Below are 20,873 nucleotides of genomic sequence, written 5' to 3'. Positions count from 1 at the left end.
GAGCTCCGATAATTACTGATCAAATTACTCTAACTAGTAAAAAATTGTTTAATTTAAAACATAATCAAAAAGGTAAAGCTAAAAATAAAATTAAAGTTAAATGGCTTGTTCTTGTAAAAATAAGAGAAATAACTCTATAAAATTATTAAACAAAGTTAATGAAATAAAAATAAATTTAGATCCATTATGGCCTGAAGGTCCTAATAAAGTTTTGAATTTTTTTTGAAGTGTTAATAAAATAGAATTTCAAAAAATATTATATGGAGAACGCATTAATTAGTATAATGGCGGAATTTTCTTAATCAAATTAACCATAAATTAAAAATATTTGAAGGGTCAAACACAGAAAATAAATTTGATATCATTTTCAATTTATTGAATTTAAATTAATATATTATATATAAACAAACTTTCGCTGCGCAGGAAGACTAGGAAATCGCATGCCGAGCGAACAGCCATGTTTGGCTCAGCTCAGCGTTCATACGGACAGATGGCCAGACGGACATGGCTAGATCGACGCGGCTAGTGACCCTGATCAAAAATACATATATTTTTGGGGTCGGTAACGCCTCTTTCTACCTGTTACATACATTCCGACGAATATAATATACCCTTTTACTCTACGACTAACGGGTATAGAAATAATAAATAGTATTAGTCTAATTTAATCAAATTGTACTTTGACATACTAATGATATATATTTAACTAATTTTTTATTAGAAGGAAGTGATAATGCCATCTGATGAAGAATTATTTCTAAAATATTCATTAAATAAAATAATTTTCAGGAACACTTTCAATTACAATTGGTATAAAACTATGGAAACCCCCACAAATTTCTGAACACTGTCAATAAAATAATCCTGCTCTGGGGTACCGTCAACCTTAGTACCTAAAGCTGGAACTGTTCAATAATGAACTACATCAACGGCTTTTTCTTAAATTCAAAGTTGTGAACTAATAGGTAAAACTACTCGACTATCAACATCTAATCTCGAGACCGTACTGATTGACCGCTCTCCCTTCTGGCTCGTTATACTCGGGTTCGGACACGCCGGGACATCACGAGTTGGAACCGTAGGCTCTCCTGGAAAACTCCACTCGAGACCGTACTGATCGACCGCTCTCCCTTCCGGCTCATCACGCCAGGACCTGCTCAGTTCCACTTGACGTACCGTGCTCACGCCGGGGCTTGGAGCGAGGTATACTAGGTTTAGATAGGCTTAGCCCCGACCTCACGATTTCTTATCGCCGGCCTCCACTGCCTAAACTCTGACAGACTCGCTAGTCGTCACGCCAGTACTTCGTTGACAGGAATAAGCAGATCGCCTTGACTTAGCCGTGTAAAGCCTTCTGGACCTCAGCTTACTTTGGCTCAATTCGGAGATTCCTTGTGAGCCCAATCCCAAACGTCTCCTTGCAGGCTCCCACGGCGACTCTTGTTCCCTTTGATATAAGATCTTAGTGGTTTGACTCCTCGTGATCGACTTATTCGGATCGACTGGCTCAGTCCGACTGATATAGCCGCCAGCGCCCTGCAGCTTTAATTAGAGCCTCCGGGAACCATTATTTCCCTTTCCCTTAACCATTACTCAGCTTGAGGGACCAAAATTAAAATGGAGATTATAAGCAGCAAAGAAATATTTGAAAGCGTCACTCACCGTTTATTTTGGTATACGTTATTTGAGCGGCAGACAGTTTTAAGCGTTTTAGCCCTTTAGAGGCGTTAAAGTGGGCGTGGCAAACATTTTTACGTCATTCGATAGGTTTTAATGAGACAAATACATTTTAACAAAAAAAAATTTTCTAGCATAACAATTGTGACCATTACAGTTTTTGGTGGTTTGAGGGCATTAAAGTGGGCATGGTACTTTTTTTTTGTCAATCTATAGGTATTGATTAGGCAAATACATTTCAGTTAAAATTTTTTTTGTATCACAAAAATTGTAGGCGCTACTGATTTTTCGGATTGTGGGCGTGGCACCCCGCTGAAACAAAACTTGCGCTGCGTAGGAAACCTAGGAATTTGTACACCAAGAATGACTGTTCCAGTTCCAATATTTTCCAAGATCTCAGCACATGGCTATATAGACTCGGCTAGTGATACTGATCCAGAATATACGAGAAGTGTTCAAAAAGTAAGGTGACTTCAAATTTCGCGGGCAACATATTTTCGATTATCGATTTTTTTGTTTTGGTACACTCTTCCCTAACATCTGTACCAAGTTTCAATTGAATCCCCTTTTTTGTTTAGTTGTGAGAGGCGTGAAGGTAACAAGTTGTTTTGCGTGCTCAGCGATTTTTTGCTATCGAAAAATATGGATCAAATGATTGTGTAAAAAATAAAATTTGGTGCTCCGAAACACTTGAAATGTTGACAGTGGCATACGGTAATACAATTAAGTATTAACCAGACAACCACCAATAAATAAATAATAACGCCCAATTAGATTTTAGGTGTACCACACGCTCTCAATGCCAGAAAGGAAGTGAACGAGAATATCGATAGGTCAAGAGATCAACGAACAGGCGTGATAGATGTCAAGACAACAACGAACACATTTTGGTGTGCATAATTAATAATGTGACTTTTGCATATTTGAAGATGCAAATTTCAACACGCCGACTCAAAGGTTACATTGATTATCACTTCGATTCTTGACATGAGTTTGTGCTTTAATTTTTATTTATATCTTATTTTTTTTTTTTTTTTATATTCTTATTCTGGGGTTCAATTCTTTTTAGATCTAGCATTTGCTACTGGAGTTGGGAAAAACCCAGTAAAACCCAACTAGATCAAAAATCAAATTAACATTAGTAGGGTTTTTACATAAATGAAATTAAACAGTTCATAAACTTAATTCAATTAATTAAGATAAAATTAATGACAAGTACTTCATGAGATCCATTTAGGAAAAATAATCAAGTATATAGTAGGTATGAGAAATTGAAATTAATAACATAAAAAAAAGAGATCCATTTCACATATGGCTTCTAAAGGCGATGAATTTTCAGCAATCATTCCCATAGTTCGTAGTTTATTTATTCTGAAAGTCCCAGCTGGCTTCTCAGGGAAATAAACCGCGTTGGTAATGGCTTCGTCAGTATATCAGCTAGTTGCAAATCTGTGGGAATATACTTTACACAAATTAGTTTCTTTTCAATTTGCTCTCTTGTAAAATGATATTTAATGTCTATGTGCTTAGTTCTCTTATGGCAAGTAGGGTTATTTGCAATACTTATACAACCTTGATTATCTTCAAAAATCGCTATAGGACCATTTAATTTTAGGTTAATCTCATTTATTAGTGATTTAAGCAGCTTCAGTAGATGAAGCAGCAACTGACTTTTGATTCATGGTACTCCAGGAAATTAAACAACTTTCAAACATTTTAAATAAATAGCCTGTGGTACTTCTTCTATCAGTTTCATTCTCAGCCCAATCTGAATCTACATATCCTGTAAGAATATTATTAAAATTAGTTTCTTTCTTGAATCTAAGCTTGAGATTAACAGTTCCCTTCAGATATCTAAGAACTCTTTTAAGGTTTTGCCATAGTTCCTTATTGTTGTTGTTTGTATATCTGCTTAGAATACTTATTGAAGTACTTAAGTCAGGCCGTGTACATAACATTATGTTCTTCCGATTGCAGAGCCGTATAGTCCAACTTGTTTGGGAGGGGAGTACTAACTGAATTACAATCTTCCATATTAAATTTTCTCAATACATTCTGAATATATGACGACTGACTAAGACAAATTTCTCCATCGGTTCTGTCAATTTTTATGCCAATAAAGTGTCTAATTTCCCGAAAATCGGTCATTTGAAACTTATCATGAAGGTAAGATTTAAATTCTGACATTGTATCTGATTTGTTTGTTGCAATTACTATATCATCCACATATAACAGGATATATATATTTCTTGAAATATCTCCCTTATCCAGAATATAAATACACCGATCAACTCCTAAGTTTTGAAATCCAACATCCTTCAACACACTTTCAAAAACTTCGAACCAACATCTAGCAGCTTGCTTAAGGCCATATATAGCTTTATTAAGCTTACATACTTTATTCTCATAAGACTGATTTAGGCCTTTTGGAACATTCATGTAGATTTCATCTTTTAGAGTTCCATTTAAAAACGCAGTTTTTACATCCATATGATGAACAATTAAATCATGTTGATTTGAAAGGGCCAACAAAAATCTAAAACTGGATATTCGTGCAACTGGTGCAAATGTCTCATCGTAATCAGTCATATATTCTTGAGTGAAACCCCGCGCTACAAGTCTTGCTTTGTACTTTACTAAGTTCCCAAATTCACCTTGTTTAATACTAAATACCCATTTACAATCAACTATGTTCTTATTATCTGGCTTATGCACTAAAGTCCAGGTATTATTTTGAAAATGAGACTTAAGTTCATCTTGTATAGCATTCTCCCAGAAAGATCTGTCCTCACGAAACTTAATCTCATCAAAGGTATTAGGAATATCATTTAAGCATATTTGAGTATTCATTAGACATCTTTCTAAAAATCGATATGATAATTTGGGTTTACTTTTAATTCTTTCACTACGTCTGATTTCTTCGTCCTCATCATTTTCTTTTAATTTATCACCAGTTTCAACGACTGGATCGGCATTCTCAAGATATGTGGAATTTTTATTGAGCTGTTCATTTAATTCAAAATCAACAGATTCATTATTTTCCACTAAAGGAAAATCCAACTCTTCATTTTCTTTAGTTAAAGATTCATCATTTTGTTCAACAGTATTACTTTGAACATCCGAATCTCTTCCATGTAAAACTCTTGGTTTTAGCATGTTTATTTCATCCACCACAACATCTCTTGCTGTCATAAATTTCCTCGATTCCTCATTCCATAGTTTATAACCATTTGGTTCATATCGAACAAGTATAGCTTTAATTGACTTTTCGTCAAACTTTCTTTTTTGTACTTTATTCAATGCATATACCGTCGAACCAAAAATCTTCAGATATTTTAATGTTGGCTTTTTGTTATGCCACATCTCAAATGGTGTTTTATTGATCTTTTGCAATGCTCTACTTGGGGACCTGTTAATTAAATAAGTTGCTGTTAAAACAGCCTCACCCCAAAAATGTTTATTGAGTTTAGCACCATTGATCATAGATCGAGCCTTTTCGGTGATTGTTCGGATCATCCGTTCTGATACACCATTCAACTCTGGAGTATGAGGAACCGTTAAATGATAGCTGATGCCTTTTTCGATACAGAAATCACGCATTTCATTAGACAGATATTCCCTTTCATTATCGATATATAAATTCACAATTTTTAAATTAAAGTGAGCCTCGCTCTTCGCTACAAAGTTCTTAAAACAGAAATACACATCCGACTTATAAGTTATTAAATAGGTTACACAGTAATGTGTATACTGATCAATAAAAACTACTATGTAGTTACATAGTAGTTTTTATTATCAATGGTGGAGGGTGTTATTGGGCCACAAACATCGGAATGGACAACAAACAAAGGTCGTGTAATATATTCCTTATTTTTAAATTTTTGAAATTTTAATCTAGATTGCTTGCCATTTATACAAGCCTCACATAATTCATGGTTTAAATCAATATTGCATATAATATTAGTATCTTCAAAAAGACTATTTCGCTTTATTTCCAAAAATTTCCTACGCTTATGTGACCTAATCTTTCATTTGCTATTTGAAATTTTAGTCGAAAATACTTTACTGTTCAATTGAAATATTATAATAGGTACATTGTACTCACAGATTCCATTAAAGGCCAATTTACCATCCTTTGTTACTTTTACACCTCCAGGATTAAATTCAATGGTCATGCCTGCATCCTGCATTATCTTTACTGATAGTAGGTTGTGTGGAATATCCTTGTAATACAAAACGTTTTGCAAGGTGATTTGGTTTCCGCAGCTGGTAATATTCACAACTCCTTTGGCTGTAGCGTGGATAAACTCTCCGCGTTTGGCAATTTCGATGGGCACATTTGATTCCAAATGATCATATTCGGAGAACAATGCTGTGTCATTTATTAGGTGGTCTGATGCTCCTGAGTCAAGTATAAACTCAGTATACAAGTATAAACCTCGTTTGTCTTTGAGTTGGAAGTTTCACTTCTCAACATAAAGGCAAAACTATGCTCTGGTTGGGTTGTGGCTGCTGTTGCCATCTGATCCTGATTTGGCTGCCTTTTCAAAAAGAAACAATCCTTCTTTAAATGACCTAGCTTACCGCAATGAAAACATTTTGGTTTCGTTTTGAAACTTGGCTTAAACACTTTTTTCTTTAACTTCTGCATTGGATTATTTTTAAATTTAATATCTTTGAATTCCTTTTTACCTACTGCTTGCAAGACTTTAATACTAGCATCCTTACTAATATTCTTAAGCTTTATTTCTTGGTCAAGAAGTCGTGTTTTAACAAAGGCTAATGTCAAATTATCTTCAGATAGAGTCTCTATTGCCGTTATAACTCCATCATAACTAGGTGGAAAAGTTAGAAGTAAATGGGATATTTTATCCATGTCATCTCATTTTGCTCCTGATGCGATAAGTTCAGTAATGAGATCGTCGAAGAATTTAAAATGATTGAGGAGTGAAGTGTCACCTTTTAATTTCATGGCTAAAAGTTTCTTTCGCAGAGATAGTTGTGATGCCAAGCTTCTTCTCTCGTAAATTGCATCTAAGTTTGCAAAAATCTCCCACTATTAGTGAAAGATAGAAACGCATCACTTAAGTATTCTATTATTAAACCTTTTGCATTTCGTTCAGCCTTTTTTTATCTCATCAGTCATTTCTTCATGCGATTCATCTATAACCTTCAGAAGATCATACTCTTCTAACAAAGCTCTCATTCTAAACTTCCAAATTGAATATTTATCACCATCAAACGGTTTGATATTCCTTTCCCTTTATCCATTGTGATTCTAAAACCCAACAGCAAATCAAAAAAAAAAAAAAAGGCAACACTCCTCAGAAACAGTCTCCAGCAATCTTTTAAGGCAACCATTTCTAGCAACTTTTCACAGCAACAACTTACAGCAACTTTTCACAGCAACAATTTCCAGCAACTTTATCACAGCCACAATTTTTCTTAACAGAAGCACTGTCTGGTAACTCCGTCTTGCCACCACGCGGAGATTTTCGGCAAATTCGTCGAAGCGTCTCTAGAACGATCTCGGCGAATTGGTTAAATGTATGTGTGCTTTTTGCTGTGGAAATATATAAAAAAAAAAAAAAATTATTTAATTCTTTTAAAGATTCCCTTTATTATTTAGTGATCACTCCTTTTTGTTCATGTACATTCCGTATGTACATTTGCAGAATTGCATATTCGTATGCACACAAACACTTTTAAACTTTTTTCACTTTTATACACTTTTATATTGTAACAATCAAAGCGTTACCATTTATTCATTGTAACTGTGTCTGGGCCCATAACCTATTGTTATTTAATAATAAAGAAGAAATACAATTAAGTATTAACCAGACAACCACCAATGAATAAATAATAACGCCCAATTAGATTTTAGGTGTACCACACGCTCTCAATGCCAGAAAGGAAGTGAACGATAATATCGATAGGTTAAGAGATCAACGAACAGGCGTGATAGATGTCAAGACAACAACGAACACATTTTGGTGTGCATAATTAATAATGTGACTTTTGCATATTTGAAGATACAAATTTCAACAGTTATGATATCGAAACCAAAGCCCAATCGTCACAATGGAAGAGCCCAGGTGAGCCAAGACCGAAAAAAGCACGCAAAGTTTTGATCACTGTATTCTTCGATTACCATGGAGTGGTGCTTCAGGAGTTCTTACCATATGGTCGTACGGTCAATAAACAGTATTATCTGGAAGTTATGCGCCGTTTGCGAGAAGAAATACGAAAGAAGCGTCCAGAATTGTGGAAAAACAATTCATGGCTTCTGCATCACGATAATGCCCCTGCTCTCTCATCTTTGCTTGTGAGAGATTTTTTGGCCAAAAACAACACCACAATAATGCCTCAGCAATATGGTATTCACCGGATTTGGCCCCATGTGACTTTTTCTTGTTCCCAAAACTAAAGAGACCTATGAAAGGACGGAGATTTGCAACGATTGAAGAGATAAAGACTGCATCGCTGGAAGAGCTCAAGGCTATACCGAAAGGTGCTTATGGGAAGTGCTTTGAGGATTGGAAAAACCATTGGCATAGGTGTATTGTATCTGAGGGGGATTACATTGAAGGGGACAACATTAATATTGTTAAATAAATTAATAGTTTTTCTTGAAAATACAAAGTCACCTTACTTTTTGAACACACCTCGTATGCAAGTAGTCTAATTGATGAAGTTTGAGCTTTGAATCTTTTATTTCCAGAGTGGCAATATCTGACTGTCATACGGGGGCCAGAATCTTTGAAGATGCGACATCTGGATATGATGGTCTACAAGGTGGTGCAAACCAACGAACAGTACTCAAAATCCAAGTATGTGACATCATCAACGGAGAAGGCGAACTACCTCAAGTTCTTGTTAAAAATTTCACATGAGCTTTTTATTTTTGTAAGCCTATTTTGAGTAATATACGGTTTAAATGCGTTTAAGGTACTTTACAAATAGTAAATTCGTGTACTGTAGAATGTACTTTATTGTTTCCTTTAGTGCTTTCTAATAAATCCCACTTTTTGGAAGAAACCTGGAAAGAAGGTGGAACATATGGCCACTGGTACATAGCGGAACAATGGTACGGATGCGGCATTAAAGCCAAATGACGTTTATCTGTCGAGCAAAGTTCAGCGATTCCCCTAGGACTGCCATTCGGAGTAAGTGGATAGACAGCATATCAGGTTCTCCTCTCGGTATGCAAAGCGGCCTTCTCCGTGAGTAAAATACATGAGCTTTAAATACAGTCCATAGCATTATATCTTTTAAGGTATTCTTATACAGCTTGAGTAAAATACAGTTTATTTGCGTTAAAGGTACTCTTTTTACAAAAAGGAAATAAATTCGTGTATTGTATAATGTATTTAATTGTTTCTTTTAGTGGTTTCTTATAAATCCGACTTAACACACCAATTATATGCGTTGTTAAACATAATCTGCCAAGGACTCTCAACCTGTTTGGGAGAAACCTCGAAAAAAGGTGGAACATATGGCCACTGGTACATAGCGGAACAACGCTCTGGGTGCGGCATTAAAGCCAAATGACGTCCATCCGTAGAGCAAAGTCCAGCAATTCCCCTAGGACTGCCATTCGGATTAAGTGGATAGAGTTCAGTGGGCTCGCCTGTATCGTCAACATATTGTAGTGTCACCAGCTCTTCCGACTGCAGTACGGTTATGAGATTCTCCTCTCGAAATGCAAAACGTCCTTCTCCGTGAGCCACCCAACAGCCTAGAATCAGATCTTTCATGCTTCCAAGCATGAGAGAGCGGTTGGATGGAACTCTCACTGTTGCCCACCGGCACTCGAATCGCTCTGATCGGTTGTGGAGAAGGGCTACATCGGGATCTACACCAACCTCGCTGGCAGGAGATCCCACAAATCCAATAAGAGTCATCAGTTGGCAACCATTGCAAATGCCCAACGAAAAAACATCTTCACTGCGCTTAAAGGATTGAAACTGTTGTAACAGGAGGGGGTTATGGAGAATGTTGGCTGCCCAGCCCTTGGCCGATCCTAGAGTGTCTGCATAGCTGAAGCCACCCGGGAAGATCAATCCTCTGTATTGGGACACGCTCGCAGTTCCTGAAACAAATTATTGGTAATGTTAGTTAGGCCTTTAAATGCAACAGTTCACTGCGTCAATGGCAACTGCGGCAAAGCCGTCGCTATTGCTCTCTCTCTCTCGATCAAACTGTCTTAAACAGCGCTCCCCAGACGTGAAACAGAGACTGAATTTCAAAAAGAAAAATGTTTGACAGGCTTGCTTTACAACAAAATGGGAACTTCTCTCATAATCGAATTTAAAAGTTCTACGTTTTGCTATAAAAAAAAAACAATGCTGCCTTTCTCATATTTGCAATCAATGTCATAATATTTAAATGAGCTCCTTTTAAATTATTTACTTTTGTAAATGAGTTCATATATAAATAAGTTACAACTTAGGCGTTGTTGGTCAGTGAAGTTGATCAGTGAAATTATATTTTTTTTTATTATTATAATAAATAAGCTCCAAGCTAAAGGATCAATGATCAACGAACAAAATAAAACGCAATTAAGCTCCGCGACTCGAAGAGACGGTAACTTTTTGTATGTCTCAACGTGTAATAGCGAAGTGTAAAAACAACCCTACCGTCGGTATATAGCCAAAGAGCACGATCTTGCTCACTTATCAGTGGCCTCATTATCACCTCCTTCGACCCCTGACGCACGAGCAACATGCAGATGTAAAACTTCTGCACTCACAATTAATTTACCAGCAACAGCTACGGCAACATAACCCATGTACGGTTGTTATTTCGGAATCGACTGCGACCGCAGCGCTAAATACACTGGCCACGACTACAAATTAAAACCAAAACAAAATTTAACCAGCGGGCCGGCAATACAGACCGTATCAGATCGCTACATCCATAAGAAGCGTATGCTTGGCCTGCAGAACACCAAAATAGTTAACAAGTTGAAAATAAACCGCGTCCAATAATACAATAAATTAGCCGAAAGATCCAACAGTAATAGATTTGCGCTTCTAGTAGAAAGTGAACAAGAACAGGATCTAAAGAGACCGAAACCTAAGACCACACCAATTTACATAAGGGAAAAAATCTCAAATGGTAACTGAATTTTTGTTTTTGTTGTTTTTCCGGTCATACAAGGAAATTTACATCAAAACAAGTGTTAGACCAAGTTTGAAAAACATTTCCGAGCTGTATCCAAATTCCTGGAGGAAGCTAGGAAAAGCTAAAACACGTAAAAACTAAAAAGCACCAAGGGCCTGCAAGTGGTGCTGAAAGGAATCTATCGCGAAGTTCCCCCAGGAAAGTTATCGATGCTATCAAAGAAACCGGGTTCTTTACCAAAATATTGTGTGTTTCCAACTTGCTCGCTTGCACTGCACTCTGCTCTCCCTCTCCGTATCTCCCCTAAGTCTCCGCTACCTCTGGATACTGGATAATATTTCCGAGTGTACCAATAAACACACATACATAAATTTTCAGCGATCAAGCCACCACCGCCCCAACACCTACCAACATTGTTTCAAACAAAGGAGATCGCGAAAGTCATTGAAGAACTGGAAAAAAAATGTTAATTGAACTTTCAAACTCTGCTATTGATGTTATTTCTAAGCTCTTCGATAGAATTGTCAGGTCACGCATCCACAGCAGCTAATTAAAGTCTTAATTCCATCTCTTATATTAATTGCATCGCGAAAGATATCTCTATCTAGTTTTTTTATTTTTGAGTTCTTGCATTCTTGGGCCAAGCATTCGGCTGGCTGTCCCTTTTTAATCAGTACGAATTCTTATCTCGACATAAAACGGACTCTCGTGTCGCCCGCTGTACTTTCTTTCGCTGATAAATTGTTAACAAGCATAAAGCAAACGAAATTTTCCAATAACTACACAGATACGTGCCATATCAGTTTGATATGATCGAAAATGTTAAAAACGATATTGCTTGCGGTAGCATCCTAACCCTTTTATTTTTCCCTCGGAAAAAAATGAATGCGTGGCTTCGAGGGCTAGCGGTTCGTTTTTGATACACAGGCCATAGACTTAGTGGTTCGAGTGCGAGACAACATATTTGAAGTAGTTCAAGTAGAATTTCGAATAGGTATATTTCGCTTCAATCCTTTTTTGATGTCATGAATTAAACGAAAATGACATCTTCGGTGTTTTTTAACTTACAACCTCCTACGCTTGGAAATAACATTTTTTATTTGGTTTTTAATTTCGAATAAAATTTTATCAAAATCGGACGACTATATCATATAGCTGTCATAGGAACGATCGGAAAATTAGTCGGAAAACATGAAATAAAAATTATATTTTTTGTGTTTTTAAACATAAAACCTTACAAGCTTGAAAATAACCTTTTTTAATTAGCTCTGAATTTAGAATTAAATTTTATTAAAATCGGACGACTTTATCATATAGCTGTCATAAGAACGATCGGATAATTGGTGGGAAATAATGTGAAACAAATTATAGCTTTGGGGCTTTTTGACATATTATCTTATAATATTGGGAATATAAATTTTTATATTTCTAAGAATTTCCAATTCAATTTAATAAAATTATTGATTACTTTTTATAACTCCAAGGGTATACAAACTTCGGCTTGCCAAAGTTAACTTCCTTTCTTGTTTTGGTATCAATTTGATATTATTTCATTTTTTTGTGTAATAGAAAAGGTTATAAGTTCAACAGGGATCCTAAGTACTATCCGAAAAATGGAAAAATCTTTTATTATAACAATACCGAAACCCGGAAAAACAACACGATTCCGTCATCGTACTGACTAATTAGTTTATTGTCGTGTTTGTCTAAGTTGTTCGAAAAATGTCTTCTAACTCGCATAATACAGTATCTAGGAGCACACAATGTCATCCCTGCTCATCGTCAAAACCTTGGTACAACCGAACAAGTTAACAGAATAACATCAGATATACGCATAGGCTTTGAGCATCGGGAATACTGCATCGTTATATTCCTCGATGTATCTCAAGCCTTCGATCAAGTATGGCTCGATGGCCTCCTGCACAAATTCAAAACATACTTGCCCATTTACACTCACAAGCTACTTGAGTCGTATCTCAACAGAACCTTAGCGGTAAAGTGCAACACAACAACATCCGACGACAACATTATCAAAGCTGGAGTCCCGCAAGGAAGCGCGCTAGGGCCTACTCTGTTCCTCCAGCTAACAACATCTACATTTGCTGACGACACTGCAATCCCCATACGCTCCAGGTGACCAGGTCGAGCAACAAGACAGCTAGGTATTCACCTTCTCTTAGTAGAGAACAGCTATCTGACTGGCGTATTAAAATAAATGAACAAGTGTAAGTACCAAGTATAAATCAAACAAATGCAATTGCATTTGGTTTCTTTTGCGTTCACTTAAATGAAGAAATTGGATTTCAGTTTTTCAAATTAAACCAAAGAAGTGTTCATTAAAAACATAAGCATAAAATTTTCAGGAGTTATATTTATATCGAACTTAGACCTACACGATATAGTTGTCAGATCCGGCACGTTCAGACTTATATACTACCTGAAATAATAATAAGACTTTTGGGAAATGTTCGTCCCAAAGCTTAAATACAGAGAGACTAGTTTGCATAGAAACGGACAGACGGATGCTGATAATAAACTTTTAAAGAATCGTTTTAATATGATATTCAATGCATTCAAAAAATTTGAAACAAATCAGAAGAATATATCTTGAAGTTGTCATAGAAACATTAATGGTTAATTTTACTTTGTATTTTTATCATTTATATTTAAGTTATATATTGGTCAATGGTAACGCTAAGTGATTTCGGCTAACCCCAATTAACACATTAAATAAAAGTATAGTTTAAATTTTTAGCAAGGAAATGAGTTTTCGCTTAGTTTAAGGTTGCAATCAAAAAACGTTCCTTTTTTCCAAGAATCGAAAAGGGTGGTTTTTATAATTACAATAATTTCAACAAAATCTCCCTAATTCTTTAAAACCCAATAGGTAGTGCTTTAAAAAGTGTATATAAGTGGACCGCTCACTTTAACTCTCGATTACCAAAACCATACGATTAATATAGAATGTTTTAACTTACAAATACTGAGTACACACCACCATGCTAAAAATGCTTGAAAACACTCCCTTATTGCAATTTTTATCGTAATGGTTGTTAAAGGGGTCATCCCGCGATGAAGCCGTTTTTCTAACTGTTTTTTGGAAAGTTTATTGAATGATCGATTTAAAGATAACATTTTTAATTTATACCATAAATTTGGGTTATGTGTTAAAGGTCCTATCGCCTACTTTTCCCTTGACCAAACTTATTTTCATATGGGTGGCCTTGACTTGGTTTTATTTCTCAAATTCGTTCATCACCTTTTCTTTACATGTTCAGGTAAAAACATTTTGGAATTTTTCACTTTTTAATAATAGTGACTTAGTTTAGAATGTTGACAAAGTTGAGGGTGGTATGTCGATTTTTTCGAAAAAAGTTCTGTAATTTTAAAGCAAACTTTGAAAACAATTCGCACGGTGTAAATCTCAAACTAATTTTTTTTTTATTTTGATTACATTTTTTTCAGACCTCAATCTATCTTCGAATCGAGTGAATGGTCAGAAGGGAAAGCGGGTTATGTATCCGTTGAAGAAACGTGAGGGAGGCCAATAGAACCGATTGAGCAAGACTAAAGATTTACGAAGAATTTTTCTGCTGCTACACCCACCTGTTTACTGCCTGTGCGAGGACCAGCACCGGCACCAAAGGCCATGAGCAACTGCATCAGGATAAAAGTGTGGGAGGCATGGCAAATCCTCCAACACCTACAAATCCAATGAGTATCAACAACGACGTTGGCCTAGGGGAAGCTGGTCCTGTCGAGCAAAGAGACGCATCGAGCCTACAAGAAGCTTTAGAGGGATATCCAAACGATGGACCACGCCCCCTCACAATAGCTGAGTACAGGCCACGACAACAAATGAAGACCAAACCCTAAAAGAAGAGGAGCGGCAAGAGAAATAAACTCTTGCGCCAACGGAGGTTGGTTAAGTTTAGCCACGACGGCATCGACACTTGGAGAGGCAGCAAAACACAATACCGAGCTGGCGTAAATTGAAAGCGAACTTCGCACTGGTGCGAAGTAACGGAACAAACACTGCACTAATCCGATGCCTAAGTTTCATTTAATATTTATCTCTTCTACTCAAGCTGATGCGTGAAAGCGCTACTAACCCTTGTTTGGTTTTATACTAAAATCATATGGCAGATATTTTAATTATATAGAGCGACACATTGTAAATCTGAAATGTGAAAAAAATAACTAGTCCCAATAAATCCACTAATTGTTCTTTATGAATAATAGTATACATAAAGTAAAAGAAATTCAAAAAAAGAATTCGCCATATATTGTAGACACAAAAGTTTTCGATTGGACGTCGAACGTCGGTAATAAAGTAGAATCTCAAAATATTGATCTAGAAACAATAACAATACTATTGATAATAATTGTTGTTATTAATAATAATTTTAATTATAATAAATAATAATTTTAATTAAATAATTTTAAAAGCCTTTTAATTACACAAGAGGTGTTTAAAGAAAAGATTCCAGAGTCCCGGAAACAACCTGGATAAAATTAAAAAAAAAAACACAAAAAACTTGCCTTTTTAATTTTAAGCATTATTAAAAGTAAAAAAAAAAATAATAAAAAAAAATTTAAGGAATAATTTAAATATTTCGATACCAACTATACTAAACAATTGGAATCATCAGATCCAATAGAAGTTGACCCATTACAGGTAGAAGAATCTGAATTTGACAACCCAAAAATAGAAGAGAAAGTTTTGAATAATTTTACAATTCCAGCTGTACTTTTTCAATCTAAATTATCAAATCAGGAACCAGCTGATTCTGATTGCGAAATCAGACAACACCTATTGTTAACATGCCGGACGATACTGTTACTCAACGGGCATATATTAAGGATATAGCAAATGCTATTCCAGAATTCAACAGACAGAAAATCAACCTTGAAAGATTTATCACAACCTTAAAATTTGTAAACCTAACTAAAGGCACATTTGAAGGTATAGCTGTTGAAGTCATAAAATCAAAAATAGTGGCCTGAATTTTGTACACTGCAAAATGAATCTTTTATAAACGGAATTATAAAAAGAAACAAGGAAGAACGCTATAGTCGAGTGCCTCGACTGTCAGATACCCGTTACTCAGCTTAATGGAGCAAAAGGGAAATGGAGATATATAATCAGAAAAACGATATTTTAGGGCGACACCTACCGGCTATTTCTGTAGATGTTATGTGGGCGGCAAACAGATTTATTTAGGTCAGTCGATAAAAATTGATGAAACAAACACAATTCAGTTAAAATTTTGTTTCTATCATAAAAACTGTAAGCGCCACAGATTTTCGCGTATTAAAGTGAGTTAGAGTGGGCGTGGCACCCCGATGAAACTTGCGCTGCGCAGGAAGCACAGGAATCAGCATGCCAAGTCTGCCTATTCTGGCTCTTATAGTTTCCAAAATCTCAGCGTTCATACGGACAGACAGAGATACAAACATGGCTAGATCGATTCGACTATTGATCCTGGTCAAGTATATTTATACTTTATCGGGTCGGAAGCGCTTCCTTCTACCTGTTACATACTTTCCGACGAATATAGTACATCCTTTTACTCTACGAGTTAAAGTTAAAGCAAAATGGCAAAAACTAAAAAAAAAAGGAAAAACAGCAGAAAAATTCACAACTGTAGGTGACAACTTATGAAACCTACTTAATTGATGAAGGATTACCCGCTGAACACGCAGACTAATTCATCACCAAAGCGGCTATAAACACAATGGTCGAAATTGTGAGCGTGGCCTACTCAATCCTTGAGGCAGGCAACTTCTCATCAATGAATGTGTCACCCAGTAAATACAATGTAGTACTGACGACGGGTAATACCAACGCAATACTATTTTCAAGAAGAGGCCTATAGGAGTAACCACTTCAGAGGTATCTATCATGGTAGAGGTAGAGGAAATGGTCGTGGTAACTACCAAAATAATGGGCATTACCAGTATAACGGCTACAACCGAAATAGCGGTTACAACCACAATTATGGTTATAGTCAAAACTGTAATAATCCGACCAATATTTATAATAGAGGTCGTGGAAATTTTAGTGGAAACACAAATAACCAAAATGCCAGCAACTACGGCTATACACAACAAAACAATAATATCAGTTTTACCCAGCCAGTTTCGGAAAACTACCAGACCCCTTTAGATACAAAAAATTTAAAAATACCAACGGTTTATAAAATTAACTTCAATCTCCATATCTTCGTACCATTTATTAATTCAGAAACAGGGAAGGAGCTTGGATTCCTTGTGGATACGGGAACAAATTATCCGCTTGTAAAAGAAAATTCAGATATCTTTACCAATATAAAATAAAAAATACATTAAATATTCAAGGAACGGGCGAGGGAATGATAAAATCCAAAGGACTTGCTCCAATAGAACTCCAAACAGACAAATATGTAATTCCATAAAATTTTCACATTGTAAATCAGGATTTTGCGATTCCATGGAATATTAGGAATCGATTTTATAAATGAATTAAACTGCCTAATAGTTCTTAACATTATATATATAATAGTATAATAATAATATAATTATAGGTAACTACCAAAATAATCGGTATTCCCAGTATAACGGCTACAACCGAAATAGCGGTTACAACCATATAATTCCAAATAATTTTCATATTGTAAATCAAGATCTTGCAATTCCATGTGATTGAATAATAGGAATCGATTTTATAAAAGAATTAAACTGCGAAAAAGATCTTAACCCTACAGAGGATTGGTCTATAATAAGACCAAATAATATAGATATTCACATATATATTCCAATAACACATACTTCTGATAACAATACAATTCTCCTACCAACCAGATCTTAAGTAGTACGAAAAATCAAAATAATGTCCGATACTGATACTATATATATGCAAAATCAGAAGATTCAACCTAAATACCGAATACATTGCCAATACTATCACAACAAAACCGAACATATTTGTCCGATAATTCAACACAACTCGTAATGATCAATTGATTAGTGTAACAAATTTGAAATGTGAATCAATTTCCGATTATAATGTAATTCGAACAATATTTAACGAAACTCTGTGAAAAATATACTGACTTATTCGGTCTTGAATAATAATATTATAATAATTTTAGGGAAATGAATTAAAGACAATATAGTCAAACCATTTTTATCAACATACTAAAGCCCACTTCTACTTTTCCCAAAGAAAACCCTCCAGGGTTCAAACGAAAAGAAATGGCTACTAGTAGTTGACTATCGTCAGATAGTTCTGTCTGATAAATTTTCACTCCTAAGAATTGATAACATTTTGAACGAACTAGGTGGGCAAAGTATTTCCGGGAACTTTCCGGGAACTTAAGAGCTAAGAAATAAAATGTTAAAAAAATCTTAAATATTGATTTTTTTTTTGTACATATAATACCTTTTTTCAACTTTAAAACTCTTAAATTTTTAACACTTATCCTTTTCCTTTGGCTTTGACTGGACCAATTTTCTTGTGTCCTTCACCGATATTATATTCCATTCCTGGACTATCAATTTGTCTTGTGCTGTCGAATCCTGCGCCTTAGGAGGTCCCACAAATGCTCAATTGGATTGAGATCTGGGGACTGCGGTGGCGAATTTAACTGATTCTTCACATAATAAAGCAATCAAAACTTCGTATTCATGGCACAATTCTTTGGGTCGTTGACATGTTGGAAACAAAAGTCATCCTCCAGTCCCTTTCGCGGAGCTTTGTTGTAAATTTTCTTTTAGAATGTTGATATACAATGAAAGCGAGATTCCAAACTTTACTGGCCGCCTTACATCCCCAAACCATAACGCCACCGACACCGTACTTAACGGGTGGAGCAAGGTTTTGGGGCTGTACCAGTCCTTCGCCACACAAGCTTACGGCCCTTTATACCGAATATGCAAAACTGGCGTTCTTCGCTAAAAATCACTTTTTTACCAAAACTCTTAGGGCTTATTATTGAATTTTCTGGAGAATTTGTTTGATTTTGCTAACTTATGATATGAGTTGTAAGAGGGCAGTACGGTTATAGTACACATTGTTCAAAATTTTGCATTCAGTGTCGTTATGAAGAATCTTTTTATATCCAATTATTTTTAATTTGGGAGGCTGTTGTGAATTTATTTTAATTGTTTTCAAAACGATTTTCTTATCACGCTCATTTAGCTTTGGTGGTCTACCAAAGCGGAATTCTGACTCACAGGAACCAGATAAATTGAAATTTTCAAGAACTTTTTATACAGAGGATTGCATTCTGCAAACTATTTACTATTTACTAATTAACCGAATTTTTTTCCCTTTATCACGTAGTTTTACATTTCTTTTGTATGCATACTTTTTCTGATGCGAAATTGGGTCATTTTGTACATTTCAACTTATATAAGAAAAAGTAAAAGTGTTAAAAATTTTTAGGTTTTTTAACATGTTTTTTTTCCTCAAAAGTTCCCGCAAATTTGTGTACGCATACTTTAATTTTTCAGCAATAATAACTGCCTCATTACCCTCAGCACTAGCATCTAATTTAAACTAAATTGTGCACCAACTAGAGAGAAAGGCCGCCGGGGAGGAGAATCTTAAGGAGAGGAAGAAGACCGAATTCTAGGCGGTCGGGTTGGTGAGATTGAGGAGCTAAAAACATCGCAGCTAATTTGAGAGTCTACGGTGCCCCTAAAAAAAACAACCTGAGAAGGCCTAATCCAACCGTGGATCCGGTTATTTTAATTCAATTTAATTTGAGCACGTGCGCATTGCTGCATTACTGCGCCCGGCTGGTGCCGAAAACAATTTAAGCAGCCCGTAACCCTTCAGCTGTTTGGGATGAATTCGAATGAGATCTTCAGAAAGGGCATGCTGCAATGACGACGTTGTAATAACCGGCGACTTTAAAATTAGTTTGCTTAATGGAAGGCATCTAAACTTAGAGATGCAGAGCTTTGGCTGATTCTTTTAAACAGGCTTCATTATGTTTCTTAGTCAAGACTAACCAACTTTTAGTGACAGCATGATCTAACCTACCTGAGCGGTGAATTTCATTCCACTTCCATTGAATAATTAGCCAGCACTTACCTGCCATTTAAGTATCTAACTAGGTTTCTTAACAGTAATCATACATTTGATGAAAGAAAGATTTTTGCCCCTAACACAAAGAAATTACTAATGCCAAGGGAAATCCTTTGTTTAATAATAATAAAGCTGCAAAATATACCAAAGAGATTCGCTGATCGGTAATTCAAATCGTTTTTATTGCCCACAAAAACTGCAAATTGCAATGACGATGAAAAAGACATTTCTTTTTGCAGAGATCTAAATATATTTTGTATTAAAAAGTCCAAGAGCATAAGAAAGATAAGCACTAAGCCCAAATATCTAAGTATGCTATCAAACTTAACCGCATTGTGACCTAGCCCTATCTGAACATTACTGTGAAAAAAATAGCGATAGGTAGCGCGACCCACAAGCACGCACATCTCCATCCCTCTTAAACCCTATTTAGCTGAGTAAGGGCTGTTATAAAGTCGACGCCTTCGCCCAAAGTGTTTTTTTGTCCGATCAGGCTGGTTCCGACTTATATACAACCTGCAATTGAAAGAAGACTTTTGGGAAAGTTTCAGCCCGATAGCTTTAAAATGTAAAGACTAGGTTGCGTAGAAACGGACAGAATAACGGACGGACATGCCTAGATCGACTCGTTTAGTGACGCTGATCAAGAATACTTTATGGGGTCGGAAACGTCTCATTTACTGCGTTGCAAACTTCTGTCTGATGTCATTATACCCTCTGCAAGGGTATAAAAACACACACATGTATGATTTTAAAGTCAAGGTACATGGTAAAATACATATTTTATGTTCATAATTGCGTCACCATAGTTTAAATTAATGGCGTACTCAAATTATTATTTAATAACTAGTGGTTGCATATTATAACCCGGTATGTTCTAACCTATACAGTTTTTGGAAATCCAAAAATTCTGAAATTCCCTGAAATGTTGATAAATTATCCTAGGCCTGTCCTGGTACGCAAAAAAAAAGTATTTTGTTGTGATGAGATTTGA

General features: G+C 35.7%; 1 protein-coding gene and 1 long non-coding RNA gene across 8 annotated transcripts in view; one reads left to right on the top strand and one right to left on the bottom strand.

The window, feature by feature from the left end:
- Positions 1-7,375: 7,375 nt before the first annotated feature.
- Positions 7,376-9,178, top strand: LOC122817950 (uncharacterized). 5 transcript variants are annotated; one of them, XR_007765209.1, is made up of 5 exons: positions 7,376-7,772; positions 7,836-8,625; positions 8,683-8,900; positions 8,954-8,999; positions 9,065-9,178. It is a non-coding gene; the product is annotated as an uncharacterized LOC122817950 (long non-coding RNA). The 5 variants fall into 5 exon arrangements; XR_007765210.1 differs by having other exon boundaries at positions 7,377-7,772; positions 7,847-8,625; positions 8,968-8,999; XR_007765208.1 differs by having other exon boundaries at positions 7,377-7,772; positions 7,847-8,625.
- Positions 8,969-20,873, bottom strand: part of LOC108024072 (phosphoribosylformylglycinamidine synthase) — a 48,226-nt gene continuing 36,321 nt past the window's right edge. For all 3 annotated transcript variants that reach the window (XM_017093844.3, XM_050889997.1, XM_017093842.3), the window contains exon 4: positions 8,969-9,769. In XM_017093844.3, the coding sequence (XP_016949333.1) occupies positions 9,072-9,769 (698 nt within the window). In that variant the 3' untranslated portion in view covers positions 8,969-9,071. The remainder of the gene's footprint in view (positions 9,770-20,873) is intronic.

This window comes from Drosophila biarmipes, unplaced genomic scaffold (genome assembly GCF_025231255.1).
Source record: "Drosophila biarmipes strain raj3 unplaced genomic scaffold, RU_DBia_V1.1 ptg000013l, whole genome shotgun sequence".
Classification (NCBI taxonomy): Eukaryota; Metazoa; Arthropoda; class Insecta; order Diptera; family Drosophilidae; genus Drosophila; species Drosophila biarmipes.
The sequence above is the reverse complement of the archived record's forward strand: the minus strand, read 5'-3'. Positions and strand labels throughout refer to the sequence as shown.